At 40.0% G+C, this 15,936-nt stretch overlaps 1 protein-coding gene across 3 annotated transcripts in view; it reads left to right on the top strand.

The window, feature by feature from the left end:
- Window positions 1-15,936, top strand: part of LOC311088308 (uncharacterized protein) — a 65,358-nt gene that overhangs the window by 8,193 nt on the left and 41,229 nt on the right. For 2 of the 3 annotated variants that reach the window (XM_084122226.1, XM_084122225.1), the window contains one exon: window positions 10,103-12,230. In XM_084122226.1, coding sequence (XP_083978352.1) covers window positions 10,108-12,230 — 2,123 coding nt within the window. In that variant the 5' untranslated portion in view covers window positions 10,103-10,107. Of the gene's footprint in view, window positions 1-10,102; window positions 12,231-13,192; window positions 13,369-15,936 lie in introns of those variants that run through there. The other variant, XM_084122224.1, reaches the window with a different exon arrangement.

The following is a 15,936-nucleotide window of genomic DNA, read 5'->3' as shown; positions in this document are numbered from 1 at the left end:
TAATAATCATAATAGTAGGGTATTGCAATTTATTTAAACATTGTTTAAGAAATATTGAGTAAATCTCTGTTGTGCAGCACTTTGCCAAAATATAAAAGGATAAAAGTTATTTTCAGTTGATTACATTTTAAAACTTTATTTAAAGTATGTATTAATTTCACTGCCACCATTTTGTATAGTATATTTGTGTTAAATCAGTACTGAACAAGCGGCAACATTCTGATCTGAAAAATGAAGCCTACCCTGAAGTGCGAAAAACTGCAATACATCGAAAATCCGCTAGAGGGAGGTCCCAAAAGGGAGCAAATGTCCATAGCCCCCATGTTAAAATGTCCGTTTTCACAGCATAAATTCATGTTTTTACAGGTAGGTCCCATGGACTTTTATTGTATTTTTCGATAGCTTCCGAGTGCCTGACAACTGTGAGGGGGGTGAATTTTTTTCTAACTCGTTAGTTTAGATCGTATTTAGATAGAAAATGTATGACAATAAGGGCGTGGTTAACTTTGATTGACAGCTTGATTGACAGCTGACAGGGCAGCGCCACGGAGAATGACAACAAGAAGCGCCATTTTTTAATACAGTTGACATATAATACTACTGTTTCTGTTTCGTGAAATGTAGTTTTAAGAAGTTTTCAGGCGAGAATGTAGTTGTTTAAAGCTCAAATCTGTGGTTTATTTAAAGATTTATGAAAATTTTATCCAGTTGTGAGATCCAGCGATGACTGGGCGCTCGGCGCGATGTACCCCGCCTGGAACAGCCTTTGCTCGGCTAGACGTTCTGAGGTGCCGCGGTCTCTGGCGTCTCTGTAGAGTGGTTAAATATGATTCGTCTTGTCTATATCTAACGGGCGATCTTTGGTCTCGTAACGTAAATCTATAATTTGTTCCCTGGGCAATCGTTTTGGCTGAGTAAGTTTCATAACTTTATAAGCTATTTAACTGTACCGTTGTATGGTTAGACTAGATCGAGCGCTGACTTTTATGTTTGACTGAATTGTTTGCTTTATTTGTATAGCTTCTTGTAACTTTACCTTTTACTTATACTTTTATATTGATAAAACTGAAATTTAACAAAAAGAGACTGGGTTGAGTTTTGTCATTTTAATACAACGAATATGATCTGTAATGTTGTTTACTGCAACATCTGTTGTTTAGTACAAATGCACATATTGCCTAGACCATATTAAAAAAATTTATATTTATATATTATATTTAAAACGAAAAGAGGCAGGTTTGTGTTTTATATTTCATTTTGTTATAAATAGGCAAACGTTATGTGCAGTGAATAACATTTGTGTGGCTATAATGTTTAAGATTTCTTTAAATGAAAACGAAAAGAGTAAGTTTGGTGTTTTATAACATATTTCGTTGCCTAAAATATACACAGAGATAAGCAGAGCGAGTTGAGTGACGCGCGCAGAAGGTGGGCGGGGTTAGGATTTCCCAAGATTTTCCAAGATGGCGCCGCCCATACCCCCCATACCCCCCATAAACGGCTTCAAACCCGTTCTTCAGAAAGTCTATGGGTGACGTCACAGATGCTTTGTCCATATTTTTTACAGTCTATGGTACTGAAGCCAGAAAACAGTCAAACCAGAATTTCTGAATTTTTAATAAATTATTAATGAGTTTAACTACTCTGTAATTCAATTATTAAATTTAATTGATTGGATGTTTTTGATGAATGAAATAAAACAAAATATAATATGCTTTACAAATGCTTTCAAGCATTTGTTCAACCAAAAAAAACCACACACACAAAAATGGTTTGACCATTTAATACTGAAAACGTGATATTTTCTGAGACGATTATAATACCATGAAAATCTCATACCGTTACAACCCTATAGTTACCACACCTAAAGAACAATTACAGTGCTTTAAACTATAGGACAGGAAGAACTAAATTAACTAATCTCTGCATCTAAACCAACAACATGTTTATTAGATCCAACACCCTCTAAACCCCTGATAGAGTTGTTCCCTGTAGCAGACCAGCCTCTTCTCAATATTATCAACTCGTCTTTATCTCTAGGTCATGTTCAAAGTCGTTCAAGCTGGCCGTTATTAAGCCTCTCATCAAGAAATCACAATTAGATCCAAATGAATTGGCAAATTACAGACCCATTTCAAATCTTCCATTTACGTCTAAAATACTAGAAAAAGCCGTGTCTGCTCAATTGTGCTTTCTTTTGTGCAAAATAATATGTATGAAATCAGAATCCTGGCGGTAGGCATGTGCCGGTATCACATTTTCATGCTGCGATTAATTGAGTGATCTTTTATCACGGTAGACGGTATTATCACGATATTTTAATTGGATGTAAAAAAATAAATAAAACTTGCATCACAAGGTGTAATTGTGATTGTCAAAACATTTGGCAACTAAACTGAATTTTATTAAGATTAGTGACAACATGTTACAATGATTACATGGTACAATGACTGGTAGGCTACTGTTTGTATTGCTTAACACAAATTTAACGATTTCAATTAAATACTTTGGATTTGATTTAAATCTTGATTCAATATTGACTAATTTTGGATAAATATTAGGAAGGCTACAGTAGATAGCCCACATGTTATTTTTTTCTCATGAAAAAAAATCTCACATAATGCTATGTAACCATATAGAGCCCTATCAGCTGGTATTATTAAAGGTTACAAATAACTAATTAAATCAAAATTAATGTGGTTTTCATTATAATAACAATTATGTAATGAACTAAGTAAAAATATAATAAATATGCTAAAAAAGTGCAGTGCACATATTCAGCAAAATACTCCTCTTTATCTATTTGTTTTAGTCATCTAACATGCTGCTGGTCATTAAATGGTTTAAATGTAACGTTCTGTGACACAATTGTTCTCCTGTTTCATATCAAAAGTAACCTGCTCTGTCTTGTTTGACGGTCTTCGTGTCCTCTTTGCTCCGTGATTTTTCTCTGTGTGGGAAAACGGATGTGTGGCGTGAGCGTGTGAAGAGTCTCGCGCTGAATGCGTCGAGTTGGCAGCTCTGCTTTGAGAAGCAGGATGGATCCGGATAGATCGGCGGTGGCCATAGACTGTAGGCGGCGGCGTTCCTCCTTCCGCCATGCTGCTTCTCCATGTGAGGAATGTTTACATTAGACTAGAAGTGCGCAACGGCCGCATGCTTATACACTTGGCGATTGTTTACATCAGAGTGCCCACGTGTTTCGCGCAGCATATACGCAGTGTTTGTTTCAGCGGTTGATGGAAAATAAGCTAAAATGCGCGTTCTAAAAATCTAAATTCGGATCTATTAATTTTCATGGTATTTTGAAGTGCCCGCGATAACAATATCGTGCATATTCATTACCGCGATTTATCGCATTACCAAATACCGGCACAAGTCTACCTGGCGGCAGCATTCTGTATGAGCTGCAACTGTCTTATGGTCTTTTTGGGAAGGCCCGTGAGGAGTCCATTACAGTAATCCACCCTGCTGGTGATGAAAGCATGAACAAGTTTCTCTAAGTCTTGTCTGGAAACAAAGCATCTAATTCTTGCAATATTTTTCAGATGATAGTATGCTGTGTCACACCGAGATTCCTGACTTGATGTTTAGTTGTTTGACCCCTAGAGCGCTGTCTCTGTGCTGTGGTGCGGTCGGAAACCAGATTGAAAATGGTCAAAGTATCCATTCGCGCATAAGAATTTGTTCAGCTGATTGAAGACAACTTTTTCAATGATCTTGCCTATGAAAGGAAGATTTGAGATCGGTCTATAGTTGCTTAATATGGTCTTATCCAGATTGTTCTTTTTCAGGAGGGGCTTGACAACTGCAGGTTTCAGGGAGAGAAGTGAAGCATTTACCACTTCTTGAAGATCTGCTTCTAAACTGTTTAACACACTTTTGAAAAATGATGTGGGAAGTGTGTCAAGAGCGCAGGTTGATGTTTTAAGGTGCTGTACGGTTTCTTCCAAAATTGTGCCATCAATTTATTTGAAGTCAGACATTGTAACTACTTTCTCAGGTGGTTTGATGGTCTGTCTAACCCCAGGGCAACTCAAGGATGTGCTGATCACCTTTCTGATATTATTGATTTTCTCAGAGAAGAAAGAAGCAAACTCACTGCACTTGTTGTCTGAGAGCATTTCACTGGGAATCTGGCTTGGGGGGTTTGTCAGTCTCTCTACAGTAGCAAAAAGAGTGCGTGTGTTGTTTAAATTGCTGTTTATAATATTTGAGAAGAAAGTCTGTCTAGCTTTGCCTAGTTCCATATTAAAAGCATGTAGGCTGTCTTTGTAGATGTTATAATGGACTACAAGTTTTGTCTTCCGCCATATGCGCTCTACTTTTCTGCATTGTCTTTTCATATTTTGCACTTCTGTTGAGTTTCTCCAAGGTGCTTTTTGTCTGCCACTCTTCTTCCTGACTTTAACAGGAGCAATATCATCAATTACACTATTAACTTTTGAGTTAAAAGAATCAAGGAGAAAATCAACAGAGTCTGCAGATATGCTTGGTGTTAAGGATATAGCCTTCATAAATAGTACACTAGTGTTCTCATTTAAGCATATCTTCTTGACAGACATAGATCTAGCTTCAGTGGCAGAAGAGATCAATATATCAAAGAAAATACAGAAATGATCAGACAGTGCTACATCCTTAATAACAATCGATGATATGTTTAGACCCTTACTGATAAGTAAATCTAGAGTGTGTCCACGATTGTGTGTGGGTCCATGAACATGCTGAGTCAGATCAAAAGTTTTTAAAACAGTATTGATTTCTTTTGCCATATTGGTTTCTGCATTATCTATGTGGATGTTAAAATCTCCAGCAATGGCAAAACAGTCAAACTCTGATGTAATTGTTGATAACAGTTCTGTAAAGTCCCCAGCAAAGGCTGGAGAGTATTTTGGAGGCCTGTAAATAATAAGTAAAATGCGTGGAGCACCTTTTAACACAATACCCAGATATTCGAAAGACAAGTAATTCCCAAATGATATTTGCTTACATTGATAGATATCTTTAAAAAGAGCAGCTAGACCCCCACCTCTCTTAACAGCTCTGCAGACACTCATAAAAGTAAAGTTCGGGGGGGCTGCTTCATTGAGGATTGTTGCACTGCAGCTGTCTTCTAGCCAGGTTTCATTCAGAAGCATAAAATCCAGATGGTTATTAAGTCATTGACTAGAAGTGATTTATTTTTAAGTGAGCGGATGTTAAAGAGTGCTAACTTAACAGACTTACTTTTCCCCACAGCAATATTAGTTTGACGTGTAAGAGGCACCAGATTAGTTAGGTTTGCTGTACGGCAATTTAAGGCCTTAGACTTTCTATCTTGTAATAGAACAGCAATAGAGGAAGATACAGGCACACTGGGTTCCCACTTGTTCTGTAAACATTTGAGAAAGTTACTGTTATCGTAGCGGGGACCCAACACATATCACTGAGAGCTGGTATCAGTTGTTTTTGGCTCACCTCGAGCAGATGGAGGAGGGTGTGGGCCCTGGTGTTGTGGCAGAGGCCGAAGAGCTCTCACAGGAGGAGGGGGAGGGTGAGCTGGGCCCGCAGTCTTGGGTGGTAATGGTGCCTGTCATTTTTTGGTTGGTATCTGGGTGCTCGCAGCAAAAGAGTGGTATAGTTTGGTTCCAGCATACACCAGTTCTTCCATTTTCTGTGAGAAGCACAGAAGTGGAGATGCTGGATAGAGGGATAATGTGTCTGGTGTGCGGGGCTGTTCCTCTGGTGTTATCGGAGGCTGTAATATGCTGTCCTGGCTGTTTTCCAGGATGTCATCCTTGGGTGCTGAATCCTGGAGCAGTTCTAATATGTCTGTCTGTGGTGAGCTCTGTGGGCAGGGCTCAGCTGAGATTGAGTCCGTGAGCAGAGGTTGTTGTGGCAGAGTAGTGTTATCATTGTCCTTGTGTGATGTCAACCGCATTTCTATTTTGCTGCTGAAGTGAAATCCTGTGGTCATTCATAGCGTGTCCAGGTGTGTGTGTGCCGTTCAGATTGAGTGGATTGGCACACACTGCAGAAGGATGATTGAGGGAGAAGTAGATATTGTCCTTTAGCACTCTTGAACCAAGTTTGTTTGGGTGGTGGCTGATTTTGTTTGTTTGATAGGGCTGGTTTGAGTACAATTTTTTTGAGCTTCGAAGCTTCGGTAGTAATGAACATCGAATATTCGAAGCTTCGGAGAGAGGGGGCTGAACATATTCTTCTCTCTAATAAAGGCATTATTCTCTATGTGACTATGTCCGTTTGCATTTTGATTATTTCGAGAACCGTTCATCCAATCGACTTCACAAGGGAGGGCAGTTTCACATTTGGTGCAATAGGCTATAGAAGGACACGCGAGACGCGACACATTCAGAATTAATAAACTTTTAGTAAACTACAGAACAGCGCGAGCGGGAAGCGGCGCACCTCACGCGGGCAGGGCTTACAGTGAGGAAAATAAGTATTTGAACACCCTGCTATTTTGCAAGTTCTGCCACTTGGAAATCATGGAGGGGTCTGAAATTGTCATCGTAGGTGCATGTCCACTGTGAGAGACATAATCTAAAAAAAAATCCAGAAATCACAATATATGATTTTTTAACTATTTATTTGTATGATACAGCTGCAAATAAGTATTTGAACAGCTGTCTATCAGCTAGAATTCTGACCCTCAAAGACATGTTAGCCTTTAAAATGTCCACCTCCACTCCATTTATTATCCTAAATTAGATGCACCTGATTGAGGTCGTTAGCTGCATAAAGACACCTGTCCACCCCATACAATCAGTAAGAATCCAACTACTAACATGGCCAAGACCAAAGAGCTGTCCAAAGACACTAGAGACAAAATTGTACACCTCCACAAGGCTGGAAAGGGCTACGGGGAAATTGCCAAGCAGCTTGGTGAAAAAAGGTCCACTGTTGGAGCAATCATTAGAAAATGGAAGAAGCTAAACATGACTGTCAATCTCCCTCGGACTGGAGCTCCATGCAAGATCTCACCTCGTGGGGTCTCAATGATCATGAGGAAGGTGAGAAATCAGCCCAGAACTACACAAGAGGAGCTGGTCAATGACCTGAAAAGAGCTGGGACCACCGTTTCCAAGGTTACTGTTGGTAATACACTAAGACGTCATGGTTTGAAATCATGCATGGCACTGAAGGTCCCCTGCTTAAACCAGCACATGTCAAGGCCCGTCTTAAGTTTGCCAATGACCATTTGGATGATCCAGAGGAGTCATGGGAGAAAGTCATGTGGTCAGATGAGACCAAAATAGAACTTTTTGGTCATAATTCCACTAAACGTGGTTGGAGGAAAAAGAATGATGAGTACCATCCCAAGAACACCATCCCTACTGTGAAGCATGGGGGTGGTAGCATCATGCTTTGGGGGTGTTTTTCTGCACATGGGACAGGGCGACTGCACTGTATTAAGGAGAGGATGACCGGGGCCATGTATTGCGAGATTTTGGGGAACAACCTCCTTCCCTCAGTTAGAGCATTGAAGATGGGTCGAGGCTGGGTGTTTCTCAGGTGTTCAAATACTTATTTGCAGATGTATCATACAAATAAATAGTTAAAAAATCATACATTGTGATTTCTGGATTATTATTATTTTTTTAGATTGTCTCTCACAGTGGACATGCACCTACGATGACAATTTCAGACCCCTCCATGATTTCTAAGAGGGAGAACTTGCAAAATAGAAGGGTGTTCAAATACTTATTTTCCTCACTGTATATGCTCCGAGAACGGACACTGCACTACTAGTGATATAAAACGCACACAGTCTGTTAACTTAAGCAATACTTTTAAGGTAGTCTAATATTTTTCTTACTAATAAATTACTGACACATTAAAGGGTAGATTTAAATAAAGACAAATGAAATTGAAATAAAGAAAAAGGACATTTAAATAAAGAAAAACTAAATTAAAATAAATTATAAACGAGATTAATTTAGATTAATGGACAGCTCTCTTGTTTTCATGTTGGTTAAATGTCTAAATGCAGTCTGCACAGGCAAAACCAAAATCTGAAACTGAGCGCAGACATTCAGTGCTATTTATTGTTTGAATAATCAATGTAATAGGACATGCCAGGGCAACAAAACACACCTGCCAGTCACATGTTCCAATACTTTTGGTCACATGAGCAATGGGTGAGTTCAAACAAAAGGTTATATCTTCTAAGTTGTGTATCAGATCCAGATGTAAATACCTGGAAATAAAAGCTGAAATGTTGATCTCTTCCCTCATATTCATCTTTTGATGTCAAATATATTTTCAGTCTACAGAAGAATTAAAGGAATTGCCACTGTTCCAATATTTTTGGAGGGCACTGTATATCTCCAGATAATAATAGGCAGATGCAAATTATCAATTCGTCACCATTCCTTTCCCATTGGCCTTTTGATGCCACCTTTTCCACCTCTTCACAATCATGGAAAGTTTCAAGGACATATCAATTTATAAAAAGGCATCAAATTATCATAATATTTAATAGCAGTTGTCTACTTTCTACTAGAGGGCTGCATTGGGATTGAGTCCCGCCGGATCCCGCGGGACCCAACGCAATTCTCGTGGGAGCGGGCAGTTAGAACTTTGCTGTGGGCAGGAATGGGCGGCTAAAAAAAAAACACTGCGGGATAGGGAGGTAGCCACACCGTGTCCTAACTACACGCGACGCGATAAAATTCCAGCGACAAGGCAGTGTGTCTGTCCACACTAGACGCGACACGACTGTGAGACGACACGATGTCAATCAAAAATCACAGCCAATCAGAACAGTGTGTGGGCGGAGTCTCGCTGCAAGTGCACAGCACCAGAGAGTAATCTTGACGGCACTCGCAAGAAAATGGATAAGTAGCTACATAATCAAATTCACAAATATTACACCATTTAAAAAATACATAGGCTACTGAGTAACTAAAACAATCTTTGTCAAATAATACACTTGTTTGTTCACAGTTTTAATGTTCTTGTTTCCATTTGTTTAATTTCAAGATCTGAGGTGAATTATATCCATTGTTGCTTTTACAGCTACAAAGCTGGAGCACTAAATGATATTCAAAGTCACATTTCACACTTTTAACATTAAATAAAGCACATAAACAGTACATGAGATTATAATTGCCACACAATTGTGTTTGTTTTTGTTGTTCCAGCGCGACATCGCAGAAAAATATAAACCGTTTCTAAAATAGAATCGTCGCGTCCCGCCTGGTTAGGACAAACACTTTGATTAACATGGAAAAGATACATTTTATCGCGTGTTGCGGCATCGCGTCCCGTGTAGTTAGGACACGGTGTAAGCGTTTTAGATGCCCCAGCCTAGCCAGGCTACTATTCATCTTCCTGACTAGTGCGTCAGAATACATGCAGGCCAGGGAAACGAACAAACAACCCCATGAATCTCTTTAAAGGGATACTTCACTTTAAAATGAAAATTCTGTCATCATTTACTCACCCTCAAGTTGTTTCAAACCAGTATGAATTTCTTTCTTCTGCTGCACAGAAAGATAGATATTTTGAAGAATGTCAGTAACCAAACAGTTAACTGGAGCCATTGACTTCCATAGTAGGAAAAAAAAAATTCTATGGAAGTCAATGGCTCCAGTTAACTGTTTGGTTACTGACATTCTTCAAAATATCTATCTTTCTGTGCAGCAGAAGAAAGAAATTCATACTGGTTTGAAACAACTTGAGGGTGAGTAAATGATGACATAATTTTCATTTTAAAGTGAAGTATCCCTTTAATAATAGTAATACAAATACGTGAGGGAAGGGAGAAGACACAAAATCAATGCATCTCTATTACTGTGCGGGAATAAATTCTCAGAGTTTTGCGGGTGCGGGCGGGAGTGAACATACATATTGCGGGAGCGGGTGGGAGTGAACATACATATTGCGGGAGCGGGCGGGAGTGTAACCCATGCATTGCGGGAGCGGGCGGTAATGGTCAGTAATTCGGCGGGCGGGATGAGGAAAACAGTCCCGCGCAGGGCTCTACTTTCTACCATTACATCAGGGCTCACTTTCATGTCCTTTAACTTTATATTTCTCTCGGTTAATTATTTTGATGTACTGAAAATTAAATTAATATTTTTTTCTTTCATGTCAGACCTGATGGAAATGAAGGAGGAGAGTGAAGAACTGAGTGAAGTGAAGGAGGAGACTGAAGAACTGAGTGAAGTGAAGGAGGAGAGTGAAGAACTGAGTGAAGTGAAGGAGGAGAGTGAAGAACTGAATGAAGCGAAGGAGGAGAGTGAAGAACTGAGTGAAGTGAAGAAGGAGAGTGAAGAACTGAGTAAAGTAAAGGAGGAGAGTGAAGAACTGAGTGAAGTGAAGGAGGAGAGTGAAGAACTGAATGAAGTGAAGGAGGAGAGTGAAGAACTGAATGAAGCGAAGGAGGAGAGTGAAGAACTGAGTGAAGTGAAGAAGGAGAGTGAAGAACTGAGTAAAGTAAAGGAGGAGAGTGAAGAACTGAGTGAAGTGAAGGAGAGTGAAGAACTGATATTTTTAAAGGAAAGAAGAGCCAAGAAATCTTTCACCTGCACTCAGTGTGGAAAGAGTTTAACAAGCAAACAAAATCTTGAGATTCACATGAGGATCCACACCGGAGAGAAGCCGTTCTCATGTGATCACTGCGGCAAAACATTTCTTAGGGCAACAGTCCTGAAGAATCATCTGACAGTTCATACGAAGGAGAATCCACATTTATGTTCTGTGTGTGGAAAGAGTTTTTCACTTCTGCTGTATTTACACAAACATCAGAAAATTCACACTGGTGTAAGAGAGTACATGTGCTTTGAGTGTGAGGAGACTTTTACTACAGCACACAGTTTAAAACTGCACCAGAGAATCCACACTGGAGAACAACCTTACAAGTGTTCACACTGCGACAAGAGATTCAGTCTGTTAGGAAATCTGAAAACACATGAGAGGATCCACACTGGAGAACAACCTTACAAGTGTTCACACTGTGACAAGAGATTCAGTCTGTTAGGAAATCTGAAAACACATGAGAGGATCCACACTGGAGAACAACCTTACAAGTGTTCACACTGCGACAAGAGATTCAGTCTGTCAGCAAATCTGAAAAAGCATGAGAGGATCCACACTGGAGAAAAACCTTACAAGTGTTCACACTGCGACAAGAGATTCAGTCTGTCAGCACATCTGAAAACACATGAGAGGATCCACACTGGAGAGAAACCTTACAAGTGTTCACACTGTGACAAGAGATTCAGTCAGCCATCAAATCTGAAAACACATGAGATGATCCACACTGGAGAACAACCTTACAAGTGTTCACACTGTGACAAGAGATTCAATCAGCCATCAACTCTGAAAACACATGAGAGGATCCACACTGGAGAACAACCTTACAAGTGTTCACACTGTGACAAGAGATTCAGTCAGCCATCAACTCTGAAAACACATGAGAGGATCCACACTGGAGAACAACCTTACAAGTGTTCACACTGTGACAAGAGATTCAGTCTGTCAGCACATCTGAAAACACATGAGAGGATCCACACTGGAGAAAAACCTTACAAGTGTTCACGCTGTGACAAGAGATTCAGTCAGCCATCAAATCTGAAAACACATGAGATGATACACACTGGAGAACAACCTTACAAGTGTTCACACTGTGACAAGAGATTCAGTCAGCCATCAAATCTGAAAACACATGAGATGATCCACACTGGAGAACAACCTTACAAGTGTTCACACTGTGACAAGAGATTCAGTCAGCCATCAAATCTGAAAACACATGAGATGATCCACACTGGAGAAAAACCTTACAAGTGTTCACACTGTGACAAGAGATTCAGTCAGCCATCAAATCTGAAAACACATGAGATGATCCACACTGGAGAAAAACCTTACAAGTGTTCACACTGTGACAAGAGATTCAGTCTGTTAGGAAATCTGAAAACACATGAGATGATCCACACTGGAGAAAAACCTTACAAGTGTTCACACTGTGACAAGAGATTCAGTCTGTCAGGAAATCTGAAAACACATGAGATGATCCACACTGGAGAACAACCTTACAAGTGTTCACACTGTGACAAGAGATTCAGTGATTCAGCAAATCTGAAAAGACATGAGATGATCCACACTGGAGAGAAGCTGTACACGTGTGATCAGTGTGGAAAGAGTTTCTCTATTAAAAGTCGCCTGAATCTACACATGAAGATCCATGCAGTGGAGAAACCACTTAAGCGCAGTCTGAGATCACGGTAAGTAGTTTATTTTCATGTGCTGAGCAACAAAGTCTCTTCTGTGTAAGTCCACACATCACCCTATAGCCAAATCTCTCCTCTCCACCTATAGCCGGTGTGTGGTGAGCACAGGACACTTTGCTGATTGATATCTATTAACTTGTGTTCAACCAACAGGAATGTCTCATTTGTCAGTTCAGATCAATGCAAAAAAACAAAAATTCACTCTGACAGTAGGTGGCGCTCATGTAAAACAGAACTACAACACTATACAGGGCTCTAGACTGCGAGTAAATGGTCACATTTTGCGACCTTTTTTTTCCTGGCACACAGCAAACGAAAGCAGAATGAAACCACGCTACTTGTTTGAGCTGCACAGCGCAAATAGTTTATCAGCTCAGAGCAATACTAGACAGCGGTTTACTCATGGGCCGATCTCGATCACGCAACAACATTACTACACAGAGCTGGCAGATTCATGCTACTGCTAACCCGGACGTCGAAGTCACTTCAGTGATTTGGGAAAAGCACGTAAAAGTCCTGGCAGTAAGCAATGCATAAGGATGTTGTATAACGACAAATTATAATTTTTTTCCGAAGTGTTGACAACTTAGTGTTGACTAATAATTGTTGCAAACTGGTACAACCAACAAAATAATAGTGCATTCCTGGAACTGGGCGTCGTTACACTACATCCTTATGCATAGCTTTCTGCCAGGACTTTTTCAATAGATCTGATGCCATCACTAGGCTGATTTAAGAATTTAATTTAGGCTGCTTTATTTAACAGCGAGTTCATTTAATTCAAAATGAGGATGGTGGATCAGGAAAGACAGGGGAAGGCAACAGGTAGGTCTAACATTAGGTGGAAGTGTAGGGGAGCCACTTGATACCTACAGATTCATTTCTTAATATTATTAATATGGAAAAAATAATATGGAAAATCTAATACATAATGTTTGTTTGACAATATGTCTTAGTGGAGAAGAACACAGGCATCAAGTACAGATGAGACCAGTGAAGACATCAGGTAGGAGTTCTATTAGTTAGACCACACAAAACTAAATGTCCAGTATGGTCTGAAGTTCTGTTGACCAACCTATTCAATGTGTCCTTTTTGGGTAAAAAATAGTGCAGACAGAGATGGAAAGCCACTCACCACTGAGGAGGAATTGGAGGAGAATGTGGAAAAGAGAGGTGAAGATGAGGTTTACATTTTACATTTAGTCATTTAGCAGACGCTTTTATTCAAAGTGACTTACAACTGAGGACTAAGGCAAGCGAGTCATCGTGAATAGGCAAAAAACTATGCAAGAAGTGCTCCAAAATACAAAGTTCAGGCATTGCTCAGAGTAGGTGGAAGAGAATGTGGAACATTGAGGTAAAGCGGAGAGGGCTGAGACAAGGCCTTACTCAGAAGATCCATCTGACTGGCCACCACCACACCAGATTGGGGACTCATTTAGGCAGTGTATGGTTGAGAATGGCCCACAGAAATGTCCTGATGGGCCGTATCCGAGATAAGACAAGAGTAGACAGTGTTTTTCCAAAGCATACTGTTTTCGTTCAATGTCCAATGGAGAAAAAGTGCAGTGGGATTGGTTACTGTACTCCAAAAGGACAAATAAAGTGTGTTTTGTGTGTAAGCTTTTTGGTGGAGCTAGAGTTGTTGACACGCTTTGTGGTGGGGTTCAATAACTTTCAGTGTCTTTCAAAAAATGCTGCAGCATCATGAAACCAGTGTTGATCACATATAATAAATGCTTGCCACTGAAGGGGAAAAATGCTAAGTTAGGAGATCCTAAAAATGGAAATTTCCTGGGTGTCCTTGATGTCATAGCACAATATGTTGTCACACTAGCAGAGCATCTTAGAAAGATAGCCTCTAAAGAAACCACAGGATATCTTTCCTGGTGCACTCAAAATTAATGTTTAGATTAAATTTCTGAATGTGTACTTGGTCAAATTAGTGCCCAGGTCAAAGCCTCCAAGTACTTTGCAGTGGAGTTGGATTGCACACCTGACATTTCAAAGCAGGAGCTGGCCTCCGTAATAATCCGGTATGTTCATACAGACGACAACAAGAATGCCACCATCAATGAGTCTTTTGTTGGTTTCACAGTCGTGAAGGACACAACTGGTAAAGGCCTCACAGAAACACTGACTGGGGTGCTGGATAACCTGGGGTTGGAGTTGGCTAACTGTAGGGGCAGAGCTATGACAATGGCTCAAATATGAGGGGTACACAAGGGTGTGCAAGCATTGGTGCAGCAGAAGTGTCCAGAATAGAGGTCTGCTACCCGACCCGAGCCCGACAGGTCCCGAAAAACTTACAGGTATCGGGTCGGGTTCGGGTTAATGTTTAACTATTTATCCCCTGCTGTAGCCACAGTCTGAACTTCCTGTTATGTGATGCTGCGTCATCAAACAGAGTGTCTCTAACCTTTTGTGGCACTCTCCAAAGACTGTACACCATTTGTTCGGCTTCGGTGAAGAGGTGGGATATTCTGAAAGAATTTGTGGACATTACACTGAAGCCTGGAGTGATACCAGGTGGGAAGCAAAAATAAACTCTGTCAAAGCTGTACGTTACCAGTTAGGGGGATTCTTGATGCTTTGGAAAAGCTTGAGGAAGTGGAAAAAGACGGCAAAACTGTCTCAGAGGCAAAGTCGCTGTCTGGCGAGTTTGTCAGCATGGAGTTCCTCATGTGCCTCTTGGTTTGGTATGATCTATTGTCAGAGATCACCTATGTCAGCAAGGCAATGCAAGCAGTGAACATCTCGATGGACACTGCCATTGGAATGATAGACTCTCTTAACGAATTCTTGCTTAAGTATAAAGTGGAGGGCTTTCAAAAATCCCTTGACATTGCACGCCGAATAGCCATTGAGATGGATGCTTCCCCTGAGTTTAGAGAGAGACGTTTCAGAAAGCAAAAGAGATTTCATGGAAACCTGAAACGCAAAATCGTTGCTGCATCCCTCTGACACTGGGTAGTTGCGGAGGCCAGCTCCTGCTTTGAAATGTCAGGTGTGCAATCCAACTCCACTGCAAAGTCAAAGGCTTTGACCTGGGCACAAATTTGACAAAGTACACATTCAGAAATTGAATCTAAAAATTAATTTTAGACGACATTCTATTAACAACAATAAACAATTCTGAATAAGAGACAAATGTTCAATCAATGATTATAATGGTTAATTTCTTGCAAGAAAGGCTCACAGTCGCACAGTCAGTCAGGAGAATGTGAGAGTGCCCAGAGGGGAGGCTCTCTCCCTCTTTATATTTTTATATATCATAACATAGATAACATGGGGCCATAGCCCAGGCTCTTAGCCAATTTAACCTTTCTCTGCCTTATTAGGAAAGTACATGATTTATTATAGGGAAAGATCGTTTAATATGAATAAAATAATGAAAATAAAATTATTTTCCATAACACTGGGTATTCATTAGGGCTGGGCAGTGACACTCATTTCACAATTCGATTAGTTTTTGATTCAATATTGATTATTTTGGATATCAGGTTCAATACTTTTTTCTCGCAAATTTTCTCAAGGAAAACAAATCTCTTAACTAATGCTGTAAACTAATGGAGTCAGTTGTAGCCTACTAGGCTTCATTAGCCTACTATAATATTGAAGGTAAAAATTTACTTATTTGTATACAAACACTTAAATTACAGTTTTATTTATTTGTATAATAATAAAGTTATATGAAATA

Source organism: Abramis brama (assembly GCF_963993115.1).
Source record: "Abramis brama genome assembly, chromosome: 1".
Classification (NCBI taxonomy): domain Eukaryota; kingdom Metazoa; phylum Chordata; class Actinopteri; order Cypriniformes; family Leuciscidae; genus Abramis; species Abramis brama.
The sequence above is the reverse complement of the archived record's forward strand: the minus strand, read 5'-3'. Positions and strand labels throughout refer to the sequence as shown.